Below are 22,974 nucleotides of genomic sequence, written 5' to 3' on the forward strand. Positions count from 1 at the left end.
ACAGACTGCTAGTAATAAAGTGGCTGTTTGCTAAGCTGTCTGTTATCTACTTGAGTTATGTGCCTCTCTGGTCAGAAACAAGCACTGTACTGAATATGAGTGAAAAAGCAGCCAATGTCCAAAGAAAAACTTTGAATGACCTTCAGAAAGCCTGGACCACTTTAAAAATTACACAAAAGTTTGACTGCTTAGAAACAAAATATAGACATGAGAGATGGCTCAAGACTTTTGGACAGCACTGTATAGGAGACACACAATTTTTTTTCATTTGAAATTTTTGCATTGTGGCACAGTGTTTCTGACTTGACATCATATACAAGTAACAAGTTTGAAAGGAAATAACTGTCACAAGCAGAAACCGGAGCAGTGACAACATTGTTGCACTGGTATGCCTCCTTGTGCCAAAAGTATAAAACTGCATCTAGATGACAACAGGGAACAAACTCTTGCTTTATGTTGTGCAAGTAAAAAACCATAAGACTTTATCCTTCACACAAGTTTTCTCTAGCAAATTGAAGCCTACCTCCGACTCACATCTGTAACTCCTGCGTGCAAGTGAGAATTCAGACACCAGCTGGTTAAATAAGATACTCGACCATTTATTAAATGTACAGAAATACTGTTCAAAATTCACACAAGAAGGTGTCAAACAACAAATCCTCAGTCCAAATGTAAACAAAACGGTTGCCCCATCATCATGTAGAAAGCTTTAGGAATGACAGTTTTCATTCTCTAAGATGGATTAACAGCGCTCATGATTCGAACCCAATCACTGACAGCTGAGCGTCAGCGTCATCCGATGCCGTCGACAGCTCGGAAATGATCACGCCTTTGTAAACATTAGAACTGATGGGTACCTTGAATTGCAGTGGACTAGTAAAGCTGCTGAAGACTCATTTTCACTAGCTTTTAGACTGTGCACATATATCCATCAAGTGCTGTTAAAGAGTTAAGACTGTGGCCTTGAGAATAGATACAGTGCTGCAAAATTACAGTGATTGAAAGAAAAGGGAAATATAAACCCATCACAGAACATCAGAGCTTTACTTTATAAACATTTTACAGAATATGCTAATTTAATCTATCAAAATGACGACATGGATGGCTCTTTGAAGTGGACAATGAAATGCAATCACTTTAGCTAGAAATCAGGACAACACAAAAGTCTGAAGCATCGAAGACAATTGTTTAAAAAAGAACAAACATCTGAGACCATTCCATTTTTTTTGCTTTTTGTGTTTTTTGTTTGTTTGTTTTTTACCTCAACCTTATTTACAGAAATACAAACCTCATATCAAATGCAACCAAATTACAAGAGTTTAGTAAATTTACCAAAAACACTTCATCTCCAGTGGTACGGCACAGGTCGACTCACACACTCGGATCTAAAAATGTGCTTGCCTAACCATGTCTTGTGAAAGCGGGGGGATGTTTCCAAAGGGGAGCACGACTGACTAGCACACCGGCAGGAGCTGGGACAGAGGCATTAGCTGCGTCTGTAAACAATTAGGTCATGATCGGCATTGGACCTCAGTTAGCAAACCACACATGGATGTATCGGTTCGCCTTACTGCTGACAAGCAAAGACAACATTCCTCTGTAGCTGCTCTAACACTGTTACAGCTCTATCTGCGATCCATTTCTATTTCCGTATCTACGTAACGGCTGCCAGTTGGGTCGGAATACTACAGAAATCCAACACGGCACCCAGCTCCAAATTAGATTTCCAGAAGGATCCTGCACTGCTTATTAAATCATTTTGTACAAATGGCTGAATCTGTCTTGATGTGCGTATCACAACAGTTGGCACAGCACGCCAACAAACACCGGAGCCTTTTCTTCACCTTTACTCCATCACTAACCATGTGGTGGTTTCATATAAATTATTACAATCAATAACAATATGTTAACATTCAATAAAAAGGAAAAAGTGTGTCCTATATGTTACTATAAATGAAACCCTCTGACAGCTGAGCTGGGAATATGGCTGAATGATAAAAAGCTGAATTATCAAATCTCCCCCAGCAGAACTTCAAGCTTTTCTGAAACATACCCCCTTTATTAGATTCATCAGGTCGGATCCCCCTTTTGCCTTTCATCGTAGCACAGATTCAACAAGGTGCTCTCAGAGAATTTGGTCCATATTGACATGATAGCATCACACTGTTGCTGTAGATTTGGCACGTCCATGACTACTCTCTTGTTTCTCTACATCCCAGAGGTGTTCTTTTGGATTGAGCTCTGGTGAATGTGGAGGTCATTTGAGTACAGTGAACCTAGAGTTTCTAAAATCCTCACACTAGCCTTTCTGGCACACAACAAACATGACACTTTCAATTTATTAAATCACCTTTCTTTCCATTCTGAAGCTCAGTTTGAACACACAGAGGCTGCCTCGATTATGCCATGCGAGTGGCTAATATGATCTGGGTTCATGAGCAAATGAATAAGTGTACCTAATAAACTGGACAGTGAGTGTACACTACACTATATATAAAAAACTGGTATTGCCAAAATAAACACAGTCAAAGGTTTAAATAATGAGGCAAAGTTATGGAAAAGTAATCAGTTTAGGGCAGAGGTTCAGCATTCACACAGCTCTAAATGCTTTGCTCCCAAAGGTTTTTTGTACTATTTTGCTCGACTGACATCATCTCGACAAGGTTTTCCTTATTTGGTCACCTTAGGCACAGATAGAACTGTGGCTCTTAAAAATGGCTTGCTTCAAACAGACGGAGTGTGACTCGTAAAAGACAAATAAAGGATGTGTTCAACAATGACACTCTAGCAGTGTTACAGAAAAATATTATGAAGTTAAAAATGAGTTAACAGATTTTGGCTGTCACCAATTGCCTTTCTTAAGGCCTCGAAGGAAGCGAGGGGTCTTTAATTCATGCAGAATGACTTCACTTCTTTGGGACATAACAGGTCAGACTGACTTATGGACCGACGTGTGCTGTGAAAGACTTCCGCGACAGAGTGACGCGTTATTACCTGGCTCGCAAAGAGACTTTGCCCCACATTAGCATACTGCTGCTGAAATAAATGTGACGCAAGTAGAAGATAAAATCCCCAATTTTTTGCTGTTCGGTGACGTCATTCATCTGTACTCGAATAAACATTCAGTGATTCAAAATAAAGCAACACAACAGCAAGAAATGAGCCAAAAGGTCCCTGCTATGGTGTTATTACACATTAATAAAAATGGCTGCGTGCACCTACTAACCTCTATTTAAAAAAAACTTTTAAATATGGCTGCATTTTATACAATTAGACAGAGAAAAGGTGTTTGATAAAAGAGGCCCAATGTTTGGTCATGTGCTAAGAGGAATTAAGAGCATGACTGCATGAGCTGGAGAATATGTACACAGTGAATGTGAGAGCTGGTCTGGAGGCAGGAAAAAAAAGAAGAAAAAAAAAAGGGCTGCTTCTCATACTACACACACCTCCCTAAATGCCATCTGTGTCTCACTTGGACACACGGCTTCTCACTCACACCTATTTCCCCTCCCTGTCCTCTAAACGGCCCGGTGTAAAAATGTAGTCCAAAGCCTGTCTCTCAGCGGCGGCCACGTTGGGGTGCCACAGGTCCACCATGAAAACCACCCTGGGGCCGTCCTCCTGGCTCCCTGCGTGCATAAAAACAAAATCGATGTTGTGAACTTAAATCTATAACAGACTCGCATTAAAAGGCTCTACATCTACCTTAGCTGCTGGATTGAATTAGGCCAATCCTCTTTTAGAATAAATAAAATGACACAGCCTAAGCCAAGATTGAATTTTAATGCCTTCTTACCCTCGTGGAAAGCCCTGTGAAGGAAGGAGTCGTCGAAAAGCAAACAGCTGCCCTCAGACCAGCACTGCGGCTCTCCACCAACCACAAGTTCACAGGAAGGGGGCACTCTGAGACCTGTCGGGAAAAAGACAAAAAAACAACAAAGTAATAAACGAGCCAATGTGTCGTTATAATAGTTCAAAAATAAATGCACTTAAAACATTTGTTTTGTTTGGATTCTACTGCGCAGGTGGCCTAATGCACAGGTCATAAAGGGCCCTGTGTCATTACAGCACGCTGCTCTAAACGCTCTCACTAAAATGACTGCATACGTAACGATAAACGTGACTGTTTAGAGCCATCTCACAGGGTACAGATGGAAAGGGAATCAAAGCTCAGCTGCATGAAAACATTTTCTAGCATAACACGACATTTTAGCCTTTTGCCTCCATGACTCAAGAGAATTCAGGTTTTCAAGAGCAGCTGATTCTCTGCGTTGTTCCTTATAAATACACTGAAATCATCTGCTGTTGCATTGGCTTAAAATTCACACTGAGACTCATTAGTTCCAGTTCAGTGAACTCTCTTACCCAGGTGGCATCGGAGCCTGACATTTGTCGGGCCGTAATGCTCGGTGATGAGCGCCCCGGGAGTCAGTACTGAGAAGCAGGCGTTCCCAAACACGTTGTTGGAGATGAAGGTGCGCAGCTGGCCCAGCACCCTCCAGGCTCGGGGACATCTCCTGACATTTAGAACCAGAGGGGTGCCTTGGTTGACCAGGTAGTAGGTCCACCACTGCCCGCGAGGAGTATTGTTGGCCTTCCACCCCGGTGGGAGGGAGGAGCCGCTGCGACCCGGAGGCTGGTGGTAGATGCTCTCGAACTCAGCCAGGAGTGCAGGGAAGCTCTGCTCAAGCAGCTCCACGTCATGTCTCTGCACTTCCCTGGAGAAGAAAGGCGCTGACGGCAGGTCGGGCAGGAAGAAGACCTCTGGCCGCTGGATGGTCGGTCGGCTGTTAAGGTACCGGCCTTGATCACGGACTCCTTTGTGCACCCTGCCCATCCCTGACCAGGTGTAGCGCTTGGCGTATTCCTGCAGGCTGTGATAGAGCCTCTGGTTCAGGCTCTCTCCAGCGCTGGTGCAGCGGAAGCACTCTGACGACTGACAGAAAGCAAAGCCGTTCTGCTCCTCCAGCATGGATCCGTGCTTTCCCTTCCCCCTGCTACGACAGTCTGAACTCATGAAGCCCCCCACCACACCTCCAATCCGTCCCGTGCCAGCTAGATACCTCCCACGCAGAGGGCTAGAGCCATGCTCCCGGCCCACCCGATAACAGTACCACATAAACAGCAGCAGCACACACATGGCTATGGCAAAAGCACAGATCTCACACTCCCTTATAGACTGCATCCCTCCAGCCACCATCTCCCTCACACTCTCTAGTGACCACTCCATTCTGGCTCGTTTCTGGGTTGCTGAATCGGTAGGAAACGCAAAACGATGATGGGGAAGGATCAGTGAATGTGTCTTTTCTTGATTGTGATTGAAAGGTGGCCGTAAACCACACACACACTCACACGCGGGGCCACGGGTCTAGTGTCAAGCAGCTCTTATCGCCCCTCCATGATGGAAACAGTCTGCTGATTCAATCTGACACGCTCGCTCTTCAGGCCCAACATTTCAGCACTTTGCAGCGAGTGAAGGTTTCTCGTTGCATGATGTCTGGCCGTGTGGTATTTCTGCTGCTGCCTCTCCTGCTCTTTCAGACAAATGCAGACAGACACCACGCCTTAGGGTTATCAGTTCTCTGGAAAACAAAGACAGAAGGGAGAGAAAAGGGGGGCCATGAGAAGACAGGAGGGTATAGAATTCACAGCAGGAGGACGGTGCCATCAGTGCGCCAAACTCTGTTTACGGTGTGACGTGGGACTCGTTACACTTTGCTTTGTATCTGTGTGAGACACACCTGCCTCTCTGACAAAAACTTACCATCCTGGATCCACCACATGTTAAACACAGCTGCTGGAAGTCACCCACACACTGTTGACTTCAAAACAACTGCACCCCATGCACACACACACACACAGTGAACACAATTTTGAATTCAGCCTTACACACACACCCACACACCCCTGTTCTCCTCTCTATAAAATCATGAGTCATGGGTACATCGCTGCATTTAATTCAAATTTCTCCCCTTTTCTATTTTTTTGCGCATGCACACACACGCACGCGCTCGGAAGAGTGAATTATATAAACGTAAACAGTTGCTGATACCCACCCACATTTATAATTTGGCATTCATAGGTTGCTCAGCAGGAGCTGCATAAATGGATCCTCGGGGGGAGGAAGGAGAAGGGGGAGCGGGTTCTAGTCTGTGGAATCGTATGCTGAGTATATAACAATAATAAAAAGGCTGGATTACATGAGTATGATTATATAATGATAATGGGACCGGCAGCCAGAATGCGAGGAGTGCAATGCGTCAACTGTGATCAGAACTCCAGTCTGCGCTCTCACCAAAAATGGTCGGGTAATCCTGCTCCAACAGATCCTCCCCTACATCCTGTCTGACACCATCAAGACGCCCCCACACCCCCCTACACACGCACACAGACAAACACTCGCTGCTTTTAGGACACACTGACCACCAAACCCTGCCGAGGAGAGCGATATAAAACGCTCATTCTTCCAAACACTCCACTGTTTGAATGTAATCCGAGCACTCACGGATGCTGCCACCGGGATCGAGCTGTCTACAAACTGATGCCCAAAATATTGATGAGCTGTAACGTTCCACAAGGCTCGGTAAACAAGCAGAACTAAGGTCACGTTTCCTCCCCTCTACCTGAGTGTCTGAGGCGGGTTTCAGATTCATACCTACTCAACATTCATGACTGTGGGCATGTCGAAGAGACCGGCGCACAGGTGTTTCTCCAGGCGAAGCTGCGCACCACTGCAGTGCACACGGCAGACGGATATCACTCGCCAACATCACAGGAAACAGCTCCAAAATGCACAAAAGAAGTCGTGACTGGAACCAACAACAGAAAATAAGAAAGAAACAGAAATGAGAAGCTGTTCTACCGACAGGAGGAATCTTTGTCTGGCTGTCTGTGGAGGACGGCAGCGGAGGACAGGCTTCAGATAATATTGATGTAAATACTAAAAGCTCCACCAGGGAAGCCACCCAACACAGAAAGGAAAGGAATACCCACCAATATTTCCGGTTATGACTTTCAAAGTAAAAGTCTAAAATTGTAAGCGGAGGAGGGCAGACTTTCAGTCGTAGATTCTGCTGTAAAACTGTCCCTAAACAAATAACAACAACAACAACAATTATTATTATTATTATGATAAGAGCTTCCTCATTAACCACACACTAACCTTTGTGCATAAAATTGTGTTAGCTATGTAAGATTTCAATAAATTAATTTAGGGTCTTGGCATTTTCCTCACAATGTTAAGAAAAGTAATAATTCCGAAAAAAGTAATAAATTACCGTGGCAGTAAAAGTAATATATGGGAACACCATTAACAAATGTCTTGAGATTCAATTTACTGTAGTCAGTTATTTTACTTTGAAAGAAAAACTGCCTTCCCTCTGATTTTGGTCTCTTGATTATTTTTACTTGATGGAGCTCTTCCGCATGTCTCATGGCTCGCCCATCGACTGCTGTTTAACATTTCTGGAGACATCATTTCCCAAAATGCATTGCAACTTGCCTTGATTTCACCCACAGCAGTCACAAAGCAATAGTTTGCTGGTTATAGTTTATGACAGTGCACATCAAACAACCTTTCCTGGAAGGATTCAACTCACAATCTTAAAAATTTGAGCATTTTTATTTTCTTTGAAGTCACTTTGTCGCTATGTAAATGTGTATATATGTACTCGCATTCAAGGGGTTCCAAAGTGTTTTCTTTAAACAGAACATCTGACAAACACTGACAAAAAGAAAAAAAAAATTAACAGTACAGTTAGGCCCATATATATATTTGGACACTGACACAAGTTTAGTTTAGTTTTTTTTTAACCTGTTTACTGAAACATATGTTTTTTATAAGAGACCAAAGGTATTTGGACAATTGGCTCAAAGGCTATTTCACGGGCAGGTTTGGGTAATTCCTTCATTATGTCATTGTCAGTTAAGCAGATAAAAGGCTTGGAGTTGGTTTAAGGTGTGGTGCTTACATTTGGAAGATTGTGCTGTGAACAAACAACATGCAGTCAAAGGTGCGCTCAATGCAGGTGAAACAAGCCATACTTAAGCTGCAAAAACAGAAAAAACCCATTCAAGAAATTGCTACAATATTAGGGGTGGCAAAATCTATAGTTTGGTCCATCCTGTGAAATACAGAAAAAAACGGATGAACTCAGCAACACAAAGAGACTGGGATGCATACTGTGTGCTCAAATGCAATCAAACTGATTGGGCAGTGTTTCATAATACAGATGGACAATGACGCAAAACATACAGCCAAAGCAGCCCAACAGTTTATTAAAGCAAAGAAGGTGAATATTCTTGAATGGCCAACCTGATCGTAACCCAACTGAGCATGCATTTCACTTGTTGAAGACTCAATTTCAGACAGAAAGGCCCACAAACAGAAACTGAAAGCTGCTGCGGTAAAAGCTTCAGGCTGTCATTGCCCGCAAAGTGCACCTAAGTTCTTTATTTTAAATTCATTATGGTAATCTACAGAACCAAAATTAGTAAAAAGTTGTCTCTGTCTAAATATTTATGGACCTAACCATATTTGCATATTTAACAATATCCAGAGCACCTTTAAGCTAGAATCACTGCTATGGTTGTTTTGACTCAGCCAAACAGTTAATTTGTGGTTTACATCCATGTCTGTGCACTCATGATACAGTATACATATGCAGTCAGTTATGTCCAAAAACACACCTTTGATTACAGAATTGCATTCACGTCATGAATGAATCCGAGTGAACATTTGTCCTAGATTACGGTACCACTGTCGATTCTTTACCTTACGATATAATGCGCTCTGAGACAAGAACTGTTGATTGTTAAGTGGTGCTATATGAATAAAACTGAACAGATCTAAAGAAGGTGTTCCTGAAATTTAAGTTTATTAGAACAGGACATATAATAAATAAAACACCGAATAAAACATGAGCAAAGTACAATTAGAAGTGCTTATTCTGATGGAGACATTAGAACTGTAGACAGCAGCTAAGTCAATAAGGATCTGTGTACACACTCCTCCTGTGTCCAAAAATCCCCAGAAGTGGCATCGCTTGAATAGAATAGAATAGAAGAATAGAATAGCTTTTATTGTCACTGTTACAGGAACAATGAAAGGCTGTTTGGCATTTCTCCAAGTGTGTGAAGTACACAATAGCATAAGTATTTACACAATCACACACAAATTTACATTTACACAAGAAAGATATGTACAGGTTATACCTGCAAACATACAGATACACCCATACAAACATACATACATATGTGTATATATACATGTATGCATGCGTACATACATGCACACACATATTTCCACATACACGCTTACATATATATATATACATATAAATACATGCCATCTATTGAGAGGTGCATTGAGAGGTGCAGTGTGATCAGTGATATTGCACATCAAGTGGGGGGGGTGCTGTTGCAACTATACTAAATAAGGCTATAATAAATACAGTTTAAAGAGGTAAGGATGTTGGTTGCATTGAAGTATAAATGGAAATACGGTTTATAAATAAGGTGTAATGTCCATGAATGTTGTAAGTGCAGTTATCCTCCAATCAGGGTGGAGGTAGGGCATATTGAGTGCCATAGTTCAAAATCCTCAGTGCCACTATTTTCTCCGCTGTCTTCAAGATGCTCGCAGCTGTTTAATTTTAGGTAGGGGAGAAAAGTTTGACATATTTCACGACCATTAAATGTTAGAGAAATCTCTGAAAACCAGGTCACGGTTACTTCCTGAGCAAAAACCTCTGCTTGTGCAGGAAGACAAAACTGCTAAGTGACACCAGCTGAAGAGCAAGCATTGAATTGAGACGCTGTGTGTGTGTACAGTGCACACTCTTGTTCTTGGTACCTCTCTTCATGTACCAGTGTGACAAAGTCCAGAATGGAGCCTTCAATGTCACCCCATCAAGTTCCACCTGAGCTTTACAGAAAATAAACTCAACTTTTCCTTCGTTTGAAGTTTTTCAGTTCATCCAAGAACCTCAGCAGTTTCTGTTAACATGTTGCTGTTATGCTCCTCCATCTCAACAACTGAGCCTGGTCAGGATGTCTTTAGAGGGAAAAGACAAAAAGGAACAAAAGGATTTTTTTGAAAGTTTTTTGTTGTTGTTGCTGTTGTTTACTTTAAAGCAAATAAATAAATAAATAAAATGAAGAAAAATGCAAAGTTTAATACTGAGAAAACTGAGGTAGAAAATAACTGAAGAATAAATTGATGTAATCGATTTGTATACTTTACCATTAAAAGAAAGAAGTTTTTAGGTGCAAGAAAAGGCGTTGCCTGCCAGAGTCTCTCCATGGGAGATACTGAGATAAGTAAGTAAGTAAGTAAGTAAGTAAGTAAAACTTTATTTATATAGCACCTTTCAAGATAAAAATCACAAAGTGCTTCACAGAAGCTGAAACCTAAAAATCAAAATCAACTAAAAGCAAGTTTAAAAAGATGGGTTTTTAGCTGTTTTTTAAAAGTGACCACTGAGTCCACAGATCTCAGGCTCAAAGGGAGAGAGTTCCACAATCTGGGGGCCACAGTTCCAAAAGCTTTGTCGCCTTTTGTTTTCAGCCTCGTGTGCTGGACAGCAAGCAAGCCCTGGTCACATGACCTCAGGGACCTGCTGGGTATGTATGGATGCAAAAGTTCACTTATATATGTTGGTGCTTGTCCATGCAGGGCCCTGAAAGTCAAGGTTAAAACCTTAAACTGGATCCTGAATTTAACGGGGAGCCAGTGCAGCTGAATCAGCAGGGGTGTGACATGGGAAAACTTGGAGGACTTGGTCAGAAGCTTTGCAGCAGCATTCTGAACAACTTGCAGACGATCCAAAGAGGCTTTACATAAACAAGTAAACAAAGAATTACAGTAGTCCAGACGAGATGAAACAAATGCATGAATGACAATTTCTAATTCGGAGCGCGATACAATGGGACTCAGCTTAGCAATGTTTCTCAAATGATAAAAACAGGAGCGAACCAAAGATTTTACATGGGCATCCAAAGTCAGAGCTGAGTCAATACTAACACCAAGGCTCCTGATAGACGGTTTTGCAAATGTAGCAAGTGGACCCAAGTTTTCCATAACACTAGGTACAAAAGTTTTAGGAGCACAAACAAGAACTTCAGTCTTCTCCTCATTTAGTTGAAGAAAGTTTCCAGCCATCCAACATCTAATGGAGTCTATGCACTTGTGCAAAATTTGTAGCTTGGAAACATCATGGGGCTTAAAGGAGATATATACCTGAATATCATCTGCATAGCAGTGATACGAAATGTCCTTAAAAGTGCTCAATAAGTGTTGAAGAGAAAGTAAATACAGTAAGAACAATAAAGGCCCCAAAACTGAACCTTGTGGCACACCATAGGCAAGAAAAGTAGAAGAGGAACTGTACTTAGAGGTAGCCACAGAAAAGGATCGTTCATGCAAATAGGATTCAAACCAGTCCAAAGCAGCCCCTGATATACCCACCCAGTCTCTCAGCCTATCTAGCAGAATATGATGGTCCACAGTATCAAAGGCGGAGGTCAGGTCCAACATCAACAGAACGGAGCATTCTCCTGCATCACATCTCATTAAAATGTCGTTGGAGACTCTAAGAAGTGTAGTTTCAGTAGAGTGAGCTCTACGAAAGCCAGATTGGAATTTATCCAGAATGCTGTATTCATCTAGAACAGCTATAAGCTGCTTAGCCACAACCTTTTCTAAAATCTTAGAAATGAACGGTAAGAAACTCACTGAAAAAAAATGCTACTAATTCTAATTTTAGTAGTAGTAGTAGATTGTTGTATACAGTTAATGACCCTGCCCCACTGCCACCCCATAAAATAAAACATAATATGTGTGAGAGATGTGAGATGAGCAAAGCAATGATACCAGAGACTGCTTATGTATAGATCCCTGAGTTATTTCCTTCATCCTTACATGTAGGCCTGCATAAATACAAAGGAAGGCAACTATATCATATCTTGAAAACTTAGCTAAACCAGGAAAAGTGCAAATATGTAAATATAGCAAAACAAATAAATAAATGTAAAACTAATAAAACTAAATATTTATCTCTAACATACTAGTTATAAATGGACACAGCATTTAAAAAGTACAGTGTTTCCTTGTGATGTAGTAGGTTAGAAATCAGTTGAAGTTTAATTATACGAGGACAGGACATTAGAGTATACTCAAAACACGAGCAGATGTATGCGTTACCTTCCAGCACTATCCATTATTCATCTGATCAGATAGTAAATTGATTGGTGTTCCTGGAGAAATTCGAGGTAGTGCAGAACCACACAGGCTTTATGGGAAGTTGCCGTGGGCCGACCTCTTTCAGCCGACCATCAAATTAGCCAGAGAAGGATTCCCTATTTCTCAACTCCAAGGTCAACACAACTCGGAGACTGTTAAAAATGACAGAACCCTGTTGCTTCGGTATGAAATACACCCACAATGTGAGTTCAAAAATATGAGGATCAAATGATGATTGTTTTCTCTCACTATGTTTGTCTTTTAAGACGTTTTATTCATATATAACTGGGAACCTGCTTAAAAGCCATGATTTTGTCAAATTTGAGAAGCTGGATAAAAACTTTGGAGATGATTGCAGAGCAGGGGGCAGATGTGTTTTACATCAGAACAATAAAAAAGGATTTAATCACTGACATACAGCAAGCAGGTATTGTCAGACAGGTTTCATCCTGCTCTCTTTTCTGACCATTTTCTATGTCTGCCAAGCACAATGATCTAACTACAAACAAACAAAGCAATTGGCTCTGTGAATATTTGCTATGATCCCTCACAGGCTACACTGTGAGTTGTCTGGATCAATTAAAAGTATTGATTATAAGATGCGTTGTGTTCAGTTTTGCTCAACAGATTCATTTGTTTCACTGTTTTTGCTCAGGAGGAAACTGGAGGACTCGGCCTCGTGTAAAGTTACAGTGACTGATGCGTGGAATATGTCTTTGGGAGAATACCAGATGTACTTCCCTCTTCCCCCTGCAGGAGGAGCCCTCCTCACCTTCATCCTCAACATCATGAAAGGTTCCAATAGACACTGACTGTTGAGCTGCTGCTCATGTACACGTTGAAATCACAAAATCACAAACTGACATTTTCTTGAAATCTTAATGTGTTGAGCTGAGCTGTTTAATTTAATAACTGATTTAGTTATGGCTTGAACAGTGGTGGAAGCAGTATTTAGATCTGACTGGAGTAAAAATAGCAACATTCCAGCACAAAACACTAAATATAGATAATATATTTAAGTGAAGCTCCTGGTTTCAAAAAATGATTATTATTATTATTATTACTAAATTGATGGTTATTTCAAACTAGAAAAAGGCATAAAATTTTAAACAAATAAGTATCAGAGGTTTTTGAACTCAAATCTCTTTAAGATTCAGCTTTAATTTGTTGTTTGTCTTTGTCTCTCATTATTTTCTCTAATGCGTTTGTTTTTGCAATCACAGAGCTTTGCAGACAATATATGGAGCTTGATCAGCAATACTCATGATCTTCAGTATTACGGCATCACATCGTATTTGGAGAGCATGGGTACCACACATGTGTCTGTGCTGACCGAAGATGGATCCGCTGTGTCTGTCACCAGCAACATCAACCACATGTCAGTGTCTGGATGAATCTGTTTTACTGTTAGGAAGCAGCTATCAAAAATGTGTCTTCCTTTAAAACTGAAAGATTGAAAAGGTTTAAGAGATTATTTTTAGAAGCTGCTTTGTAAAATGTCTCTACTTGTATGTGTTGTAGATCATTTAGCATTTTGTACTTACAGATTTGGCTCCAGATTCCTCTCTCCAAGCACTGGAATCATCCTCAATGATGTGCTGTTTGACTTCTGCACAATATCTAATTTTGGTAAGGGATCAGCTGGATACATTTTACACTTATGAAATACAAGCATAGGGCAGAGCAATGTTCCTCACAGCAGTGGAGGAAAAAGAAATAATTGACACTGTACACATGTGCAAATATAAAACATCTACTGATTGTAATGATATTTACATGAAAATCGTCAAGAAGGTCATAGAAAGAATTGTAGGACCTCTAACATATATTTGCAACTTATCATTTGAGATGGGAAAAGTTCCAAACAAAATGAAAATAGCTAAAGTTGTGCTGTTGTATAAAACTGGGGACAGACACCATTTCACAAATTACAGGCCTGTTTCTTTACTTCCACAATTATCCCAAATCCTAGAAAACCTGTTTAATAAACGATTAGACAAATTCTTAGATGAATATAAATTACTTTCTGACAGTCAATATGGATTCAGATCAAAAATATCAACATCTCTGGCATTAATCGAATCAATTGAGGAGATTACAAATGCTATAGATCAGAAACAGTATGCAGCTGGAGTATTTCTGCATCTCAAGAAAGCATTCGACACAATCAATCATGACATATTAATTAATAAACTGGAACGGTACAGGATAAGGGGGGTTGTACTGCACTGGGTCAAAAAATATTTAAGTGACAGGAAACAATTTGTGAAGCTGGGTGTCCATTCCTCATCATGCTTGGACATTGCTTGTGGTGTTCCACAAGGCTCTGTAGTGGGTCCAAAATTATTTATTATTTATATAAATGATATTTGTAAGGCATCTGATATATTAAAATTAGTATTATTTGCAGACAACACAAATATTTTTTTCTGGAGGGAATCTAAAGGAGCTGCTGGATAGAATTACTTCAGAAATGTGCAAAATTAAAAAATGGTTTAACAGGAACAAACTATCGCTAAATCTAAGTAAAACTAAAATAGTCTTATTTGGGAATTCCCTTAGAAATGCACAAGTGCAGATTCATATAGATGGTGTGGAAATTGAAAGAGTACTTGAACATAAGTTTCTTGGTGTGATTTTAGATGATAAATTAAACTGGAAGTCTCATATAAATCATATACATAACAAAATTTCAAGAAGTGTTTCATTTTTGAGTAAAGTAAAACTCATTCAAACTGTTTTCTAAAAGAGAACGGGGATACAATTTGAGGGGGGAATTGAATTTAAAACATCCTTGTGTCCGTACAACATTAAAAAGTTTTTGCATCTCTGTGTGTGGAGTGAAGCTGTGGAACAGACTAAGTAAAGATATGAAGCAATGTCCGAGCATGGCGCAGTTTAAAAAGCGGTTTAAGGATATGGTTTTTGCAGGATACAGGGAGGAGGTAGAGATTTGATAGGGTGTCCTTGTCCAATATTTTCATGTGTGTGCGGGTGCACGGGTATGCTGGTATGGGTATATATATCTGTAGGTTGTGTATCCTTTGAGGTCTTACTGGGGTTATTGAAAATGTGTATATGTGTATGTATGGATAGAGAGAAATATATATATATATATATATATATATATATATATATATATATATATATATATATAAAACAAAACACAAACACACATAACATATAATATAATTGCAAGGAGGTATTTCTGTAGTCTATTGATTACTAGATAAGGGGTGGGATTAAATGAAAGGTATCAACACCTTATTGAGATGATATTTTTCAGTATGCGGTAATACCAAAGTTTCACCAATATTTAAACCTACTATCAGTTTTTGCGGGGGTGAATTTTGTGTCATATGCTGGCCAGTGTAGTATTCTTGCATCACTTTCTTTTTTTTCTGCTCTTGACGAAGGCGGTCGCACTTTTCTCCTCTCCTCCTCTCCCTTAGCTTCCCTGCTTAGCCTCTTATGTCCTTGTCTAGTCTCATGTATTACTTTTCCCTGGAACACTCTCTCACAGTCTGTTCTCTAAAACCTAAAAGAGGAATTATGGATTTGATCAACTGGTCCCTAAATGCAATTGACACCCCTTTCTCAACAAGATGTTTGGGCTCGGGTGAGCCTGAGTGCTGAAGATATCTACCTATTCGGAACCATGGTAACAGGGTTCTGGCTGATCGGAGCTGGCTTGGCCCTGACTTATCGAAGGATTAAGAAAGCGGAACGGGCTGTTCAAACCCCCACAAGGCTGCCCGCTGGGATTGGAACGATGAGAGAGGCGTGAGTTTCTCAAAATGGGCTCATTGAGTCAGCACGGATAAGATCTTGGAGAGGCTGACGGCTGCTGTGAATACTCAGAATAAGATCTCTGACTGCACACTGGATACATCTCGGAAGGGCTAGCTCGGAATAACATCTCTGGGCGCAAATTGGATGACATCTCGGGGAGGCTCACTGCCGTGAGTTCTCAGAATCGGCTCCTTGAGCACAAGAAATGGCAACATCACAGAACGCAAGTATGGTGAAGCTCGCGGCTCTCCAACGGGAGATTGAGAGACCAGTGTTGGACTGTAGAACTGCTTTGAAATTCATGTGAGCTGTTCGCACTAAAGTAAAAACCACCATCACTTCACGCGGATACCCCTTTGGCCCCAGCTGCAGTGGTCTCAAGGCTGGAGCTGAACAACACCCTGATAACGACTGTTGAGTCTGTTCTTTCCCATTCCATGCAAGGCCACCTGGGTTGGCTGGAAGACTGTTTACTTAGCTTGGCAGGGCGAAGGACACTGTCTCAGCTGAACTCTGGACACGCACACACATACATATACACTGATATGCACACACTCATCTCCCCTCCCTTTCCAAACGCCTTCGATGCTTATTCCCTTCCGATGCTGACGGGGATCAAGGAGACCAGCGCACAGGCTGCAGGCTGCAGGCTCGGATGTACTGTCTAATTCGGCTGTCTCTCACCCTTTACCCACTCCTGTTGCTTGTCATGTGTTTCTTTGGCGTATTAAGGGTTGTTTCATGATCTTTGTGCAGAGGTGGTTTTTTTCTGTTCTCAAACTGATCTCCCTGTTGGAGCTCAGTCTGGGGGGAGTTATTTTTTTTCTCCTTATCTTTCCTCATGTGGTGCATTTTCCATTGTTATACCTCTCTGACCTGTCTTTCCCATTTGATGTTTTGTGTAATGTATGTATGGTCGGAGGGTAAGATGACGCTGCCATTGCGTGCAATAGGTTGGTTAATTAGGTTAATTTGATTGTGGGACGTGATTGAGATTAAAATTCAGTGAACTGTGCGTCCCTAGCACATGCATCAACGAAGACAACACATCGTCGTGTTATTCAGTCATGGCAATTTAATTGTGGGACATTATAATTTTAATAAAGATTAAAATTTAATTGTGCACACATGATAACAATAATACTAAAGTGATAACAATGAACTGTTTCAGGGACATTCTTCGGAAAGGCGGCTCTGCAGTAGATGCTGCCATTGCTGCGCTGCTGTGCACCTCCATCATCAACCCACAGTGCGCAGGGATCGGAGGCGGGGTCATATTCACTGTGATGGACAGCTCTGGTAACAAGACACCCTCGCTCCTCTTAGCTCAGCCCTGCTGGGGAATAACATAATAATATGTCATCTTTTCAAAGGTAAAGTGAAAATCATCAACTCCAGAGAGACTGTCCCCAGAAATGTGAACTCTGACCTGCTTAAGTTGTGTCGTAAAACCACAGAGCAGACCACGGAGTGGCTACAAGGTGGGCTGTTTTTCTGCCATAATGCTAATATTTATAATGTTTTAGTCTAATCTGCTCTTGGACTCACCTTTATGCCACAGTTAATTTATTCTGTACAGGTGGCTGCTAATGCACACTGAGTCATTCCTCTTTCCTCAAGAAAGCAAAACAGAAATGATAAAAAAGAGAGCAAACCACTACAGAGGGTTTGGCCGTTGGCATTTATTAAAGACAGCGAGTCAGTTTCCTATATGACATCTGTCAGAGTAATCGAACATAAACACAATGAAACACATGCTAATTAGTTTCAGAAAAAGCCAGAGAGATTGGAGTAGTTAGATCTTTCTCCAAACAGGTCTTAACAGGTCTTTCTCCAAATCATGCACAAGATGTAACACAAAAATGTTAAAGCTGTAGTCAGTTATCTGTAGAGGTTTTTTTTTTTTAATTCAGCACTTTAGTCTGCAAGACAAACTCAAGATATGAAGGATCATACCTTTGTTTTATCACCTGAGAGGGTTCTTGTCATCAAAGAAGCGAAGGAAAGAGACAGCATGACAGGTATCTCGTTAAAATGTCATCCTCCTCCTCACCTCAAACCTCATCTACTGAACAAAAGTCAGGACTCTAACACACTAAGGAGTGCATAAGCATTATTATTTAATTACTGTAAACAGACTGGACAATCAGCGCTTCCAACTCCAGGCAGTCAACAAACCAGCTAAAGTACAACAGCTGGTGATAAGCTAACATTAAAGCTTTCTTGCCAGAATGCTGTCCCATCTTTCCCATTTTCTGGTCTTCAATTAATGTTAATTCCTCCCCAGGACAAATCTTAACTCTCCTCACAAGTCCATCTTTATCAGTCATTGTTTCTAATTTGGCTAATCTCCACTCGTTCCCTGGCAGATTATCTGTCTGTGGAGGTGAAGCTGGAAATGTTGTGAGATGCTAAAGTGGGGCCAGAGACACAGGCTGCTGTGGATGCACATGTCCCTGTCCCTTATGTTGCTGTCAGCAGAGTACAAATGACCTTCATGCATTACTCCCTGATTGTCTATAGTGTGTTGACTTTGAAGGGAAGCTGTGGATCCATATGTAGAATCAGCATAGTCTCTGTTAAGAAGCGTCTTTTGACAGCATTTGAGTATGGGATGGACAGCAATAAGAACTGGGAGTAGTTATTGGAGCAGTTCACTTGTGTCAGACATAAAAAAAAATAAAGAAAATAGAAATTAGAATATGTGTGAGAAAGATGAATCAAGAAAAAAAAGGGGGCTACAGACACCATTTATTTATGGGGCCCAGAGTTCTGTGCTACACTCCTGCACACAGGCTGCATAAACAGTAAGAAAAGTAAATATAAGATATGCTAAATGCTTCTTTGAGCCAGAAATAGTGTAAATATAGTGAAATAAACTAAAAGTAAGTGTAGGATGCAAAATGTTATTTATATGTATGTTAGTTAGTTTATATGTTAGTTATTTACACCAAATTATAACAGACATCATCTCAGATTTAAAGGTCAGGACCTTACAGTTTACTCAAAACACGAGCAAATGTATGTGGGACTTTCCAGCACTGACTATCCATTATCTATCTAACCAGATAGCAGATGGATTGGGGTTCCTGGGGAAATTCGAGGTTATGAAGCGGCACACCGGCTTTATGGGAAGTTGCCGTGGGCCGACCTCTTTCAGCCGACCATCAAATTAGCCAGAGAAGGATTCCCTATTCCTTACTACCAAGGTCAACACATCCCACGCATTAATAATACGTCAATACGGTATGAAAAACACCCACAATGTGATTTCAAAAATACAAAGAGCAAACAATGAATGGTTCAGCTTTATTTCACTGTCTTTGTCTTTTAGGGAGTTATATTTAGATAAAAATGGGAACCTGCTTAAGACCGGTGATACTGTGAAATTTGAGAAACTGGCTGACACTTTGGAGATGATCGCAAACGAGGGACCAGATGTGTTTTACAACGGAACAATAGCAAAGAATTTAATCAGTGACATTCAGGATGCAGGTATTATCAGACGGGTTTCATCCTGCTCTCTTTCTGACCGTTTTCTATGTCTGCCAGGCACAATGATCTAATTACAAATTAGAAAATTAATTGGCTCTATAAAAATCTGTCATCTCTCAAAGGCCACACTGTGATCTGTCTGGATCCATTCAAAGTCTTGATTATGAAATGCATTGTGTTCATTTTTGCTCAACAAAATCATTTGTTTCACTGGTTTTGCTCAGGAGGAAAACTCACACTGGAGGACTTGGCATTGTATCAAGCTAATGTGACTGATGCTTGGAATATTTCTTTGGAAGAGTACCGGATGTACTTCCCTCCGCCCCCTGCAGGGGGAGCCATACTCAGCCTCATCCTCAACATCATGAAAGGTTCCTGATTGTTGCTTCTAGCATGTAGAGTGTTTAATAAGGATCATTTTCTTATATGAAACAATATTTACAAATGTGATACACTAAGAAATGATGTTTTAAATGAAATAAATAACAATTATTTATATTTTCAGGATACAAAATGAATTCAGAACCTAAGACGACTGATGAAAAGATTTTGTTTTATCACCGTTATATTGAAGCTTTAAAATTTGCCAATGGATTAAAGAAACATATCAGAGATCCAAACTTCAGCTCAGATAAAGTAAGTATCTCAAAATCCTACAGATTTGCACCTGCTTTATTGCATATAGTATGATTATATTTAAGTGACTAAATGGGTAAAAGGAGCAATACCACATCAGCCTCTGCTCTGCCTGAACCCACTGCTCCACCCCCGCCTGCAGCTCATCCACAAACCACATCCCACCACAGTCGGTTTATGCACACTGATAATGAGTTGTGGTCTGAAGTGTTGTTTTTTTGTTTTTGTTTTGTTTTTTGTAATATCTCTGAGCATTGCACAGTCGGACTTTGGGTTAATTTGCTGCGGTGAGATTGTGACTTTGTGTTAATGATCAGTTTATCAAGGGCATTTGCATATCACTACCGGTACTTACCCTCTTCTATAAGCTCTTATAGAAGCACTGAGGATGTACTTATTATTTTAAGATAAGATAAGATAACTCTTTATTGTCATTGCACAGTCATACATAGTACAGTAGTACAATGAAATTGGAAAAACTGTCCTACGTCGGCACTACATATAACACAACACGACACGATATGACACATCACAACGTAACAAACAACACAACACAGTATATTAACTTAGTATAAAAAAGAAGAATAAGTGTATGTGTATTGCACACTGTTATTATTGCACATTAATTATTATTGCACCTTGTTATAAATATAAATATTATTGTTATCGTTTTAAACATTGTTACCTCCCCCTAAAAAGTCCAGGGAGGTATCCAGTCAGGTCAGCTATTTACATTGATCAGGGCTATTGCCCTGTTGTAAAAGCTGTCCTTGAGTCTATTTGTTCGGGACCTCAGCAGCCTGAACCTCCTGCCAGACAGCAGCAGCTTAAACACCCGGTGTCCTGGGTGTGTGCAGTCCCGTAGGATGCTGCGTGCCCTCTTGAGACAGCGAGTGCTGTACAGGTCCTTCAGGGAGGGAAGAGGATGTCCAATGATTTTTTGGGCCATGTTGATGACCCTCTGGAGTGCCTTTCTGTGTGCTGTGGTGCAGCTGGAGAACCACACACCGATGCAATATGTCAGCACACTTTCAATGGAGCAGCGGTAGAAGACGGTCAGCAGTTCCTTCTTCAGGTCCATTTTTCTGAGGATTCTCAGAAAGTGGAGACGCTGTTGGGCCTTCTTTAAGACCGCAGAGGTGTTAGAGCTCCATTGGAGGTCTGTGTCTATGTGCACACCCAGAAACTTGAAACTGGAGACCCTTTCCACGCACTCCCCGTTGATGCTGACAGGCTGCAGCTCGGACTTCCTCCTTCTGAAGTCAACTACCAGTTCTTTTGTTTTGGTGGTATTGAGGTCCAGGTTGTTGTCTGCACACCAATCTGACAGCCTCTGAACTTCAGCTCTGTATGCAGTCTCATCTCCCCCTGAGATGAGCCCCACCACAGTGGTATCATCTGCAAACTTGATGACTGTGTTGTCTGGGTGGGAACTAACACAGTCATGTGTGTACAGAGTGTACAGTAGGGGACTCAGTACACAGCCTTGTGGAGAGCCGGTGTTGAGGCTGAGGGCTGAGGAAAGATGAGGCCCCACTCTAACTCTCTGTACACGGTCTGAGAGGAAGTCTCTGATCCAGCGGCAGGTGGTGGAAGGAAGTCCAATTTCCAGCAGTTTATCTATTAGTCTGTCCGGGAGTATCGTATTGAAAGCGGAGCTAAAGTCAACAAAGAGCAGCCTGGCGTAACGGCCCTGCACTTCCAGGTGAGAGATGGTGGTGTGGAGCGTTGTAGCAATGGCATCTTCAGTTGATCTGTTAGCTCTGTATGCAAACTGGAGCAGGTCGAGTACTCTATGCATTTTACTGCATAGAGTACTCTGAAAAAATGCTTTGTGTCTCAGCCTTTCCCAGTAACTCTGCATTTTTATTTCAGCACAATTCTGAGCAGTGATGTAACTTTTAAAACCTATAAGTATAAATAAATGTTTTTAAAGCAGATAAACCTAAATTACTTTTATATTTGTCTCAAAGTATTTTAGTATGTATTATTATTCATATTATGATTATTGTTAATTTTGTGTAATTCCGATGCTCTGTATTTCGCACAGATGGCAAAGAATTTGACAGTGGATAGCTTTGCCAACCACATACGGAGCTTGATCAGCAGCGACAAGACTCACGATCCCCAGTATTACGGCAAAAACTCATATCTGGACAGCATCGGCACCACACATGTATCTGTGCTGGCTGAAGATGGATCTGCTGTGTCTGTCACCAGCAGCATCAATGATGAGTCCGTACCTGCATCATTCTGTTTCACTGTTAGAAACCAGCTGACTTTTCCACAACAGTGTCACAGGGTTTAGACCTAGTTCATTTAATGTTTACTCTTTACAGATTTGGGTCCAATGTCCTCTCTTCAAGCACTGGAATCATCCTCAACAACCACCTAAATGACTTCTGTGGTAGAGCTGATAACATCTTTCATGGTAAGGGATCAGCAGGATTCCTTCTAAATTTAATATTTAATAACAAATATTCTGGACCTCTGAGTTCTGATAGTACTAATTTGCAATTTTAATTCATCTTCTAAACTAATGTGTTAAGCGTGGTTAATATAACATATACTTGATAAATATGCATGTTTGTACATATTAGCGTGTCGCAACATAAGAAATTTGAAAGAAAATACAACAACACCTGGGGAAACTGCACACCATGAATTTTTAATCTAATAGTACCAAAAAAAGCACCACTGAGGAAATTTGCGGAGAAAATGTCATTTCATAATTCATTGTGGCGCATCATGTTTTGTTGATCATGAAAATGGTCAACAAAACTGCCAAACCAAAGCACATCAGGTAAATT

General features: G+C 40.9%; 2 protein-coding genes across 4 annotated transcripts in view; one reads left to right on the forward strand and one right to left on the reverse strand.

Moving 5' to 3' along the window:
- Nucleotides 1-578: 578 nt before the first annotated feature.
- On the reverse strand, nt 579-6,979 carry asphd2 (aspartate beta-hydroxylase domain containing 2). 2 transcript variants are annotated; one of them, XM_026188337.2, is made up of 4 exons: nt 6,656-6,979; nt 4,366-5,582; nt 3,797-3,910; nt 579-3,629 (listed from the first exon to the last, which is right to left on the reverse strand). In XM_026188337.2, exons 2-4 carry the CDS (start codon nt 5,228-5,230, stop codon nt 3,499-3,501), a joined length of 1,110 nt encoding a protein of 369 aa, XP_026044122.1. In that variant the 5' UTR covers nt 5,231-5,582; nt 6,656-6,979; the 3' UTR covers nt 579-3,498. The 2 variants fall into 2 exon arrangements, with proteins under 2 accessions (XP_026044122.1, XP_026044123.1); XM_026188338.2 differs by having other exon boundaries at nt 6,660-6,972.
- Nucleotides 6,980-19,022: 12,043 nt separating this feature from the next.
- LOC145432138 (glutathione hydrolase 5 proenzyme-like) overlaps nt 19,023-22,974 on the forward strand; it is a 30,325-nt gene continuing 26,373 nt past the window's right edge. The window contains exons 1-6 of one of the 2 annotated variants that reach the window (XM_080308745.1): nt 19,023-19,279; nt 19,368-19,528; nt 19,753-19,899; nt 20,034-20,164; nt 22,215-22,399; nt 22,504-22,595. In XM_080308745.1, the coding sequence (XP_080164871.1) occupies nt 19,450-19,528; nt 19,753-19,899; nt 20,034-20,164; nt 22,215-22,399; nt 22,504-22,595 (634 nt within the window). In that variant the 5' untranslated portion in view covers nt 19,023-19,279; nt 19,368-19,449. The remainder of the gene's footprint in view (nt 19,280-19,367; nt 19,529-19,752; nt 19,900-20,033; nt 20,165-22,214; nt 22,400-22,503; nt 22,596-22,974) is intronic. The other variant, XM_080308744.1, reaches the window with a different exon arrangement.

The sequence above is a fragment of the Astatotilapia calliptera genome, chromosome 12 (assembly GCF_964374335.1).
Source record: "Astatotilapia calliptera chromosome 12, fAstCal68.1, whole genome shotgun sequence".
In the NCBI taxonomy this organism is placed as follows: domain Eukaryota; kingdom Metazoa; phylum Chordata; class Actinopteri; order Cichliformes; family Cichlidae; genus Astatotilapia; species Astatotilapia calliptera.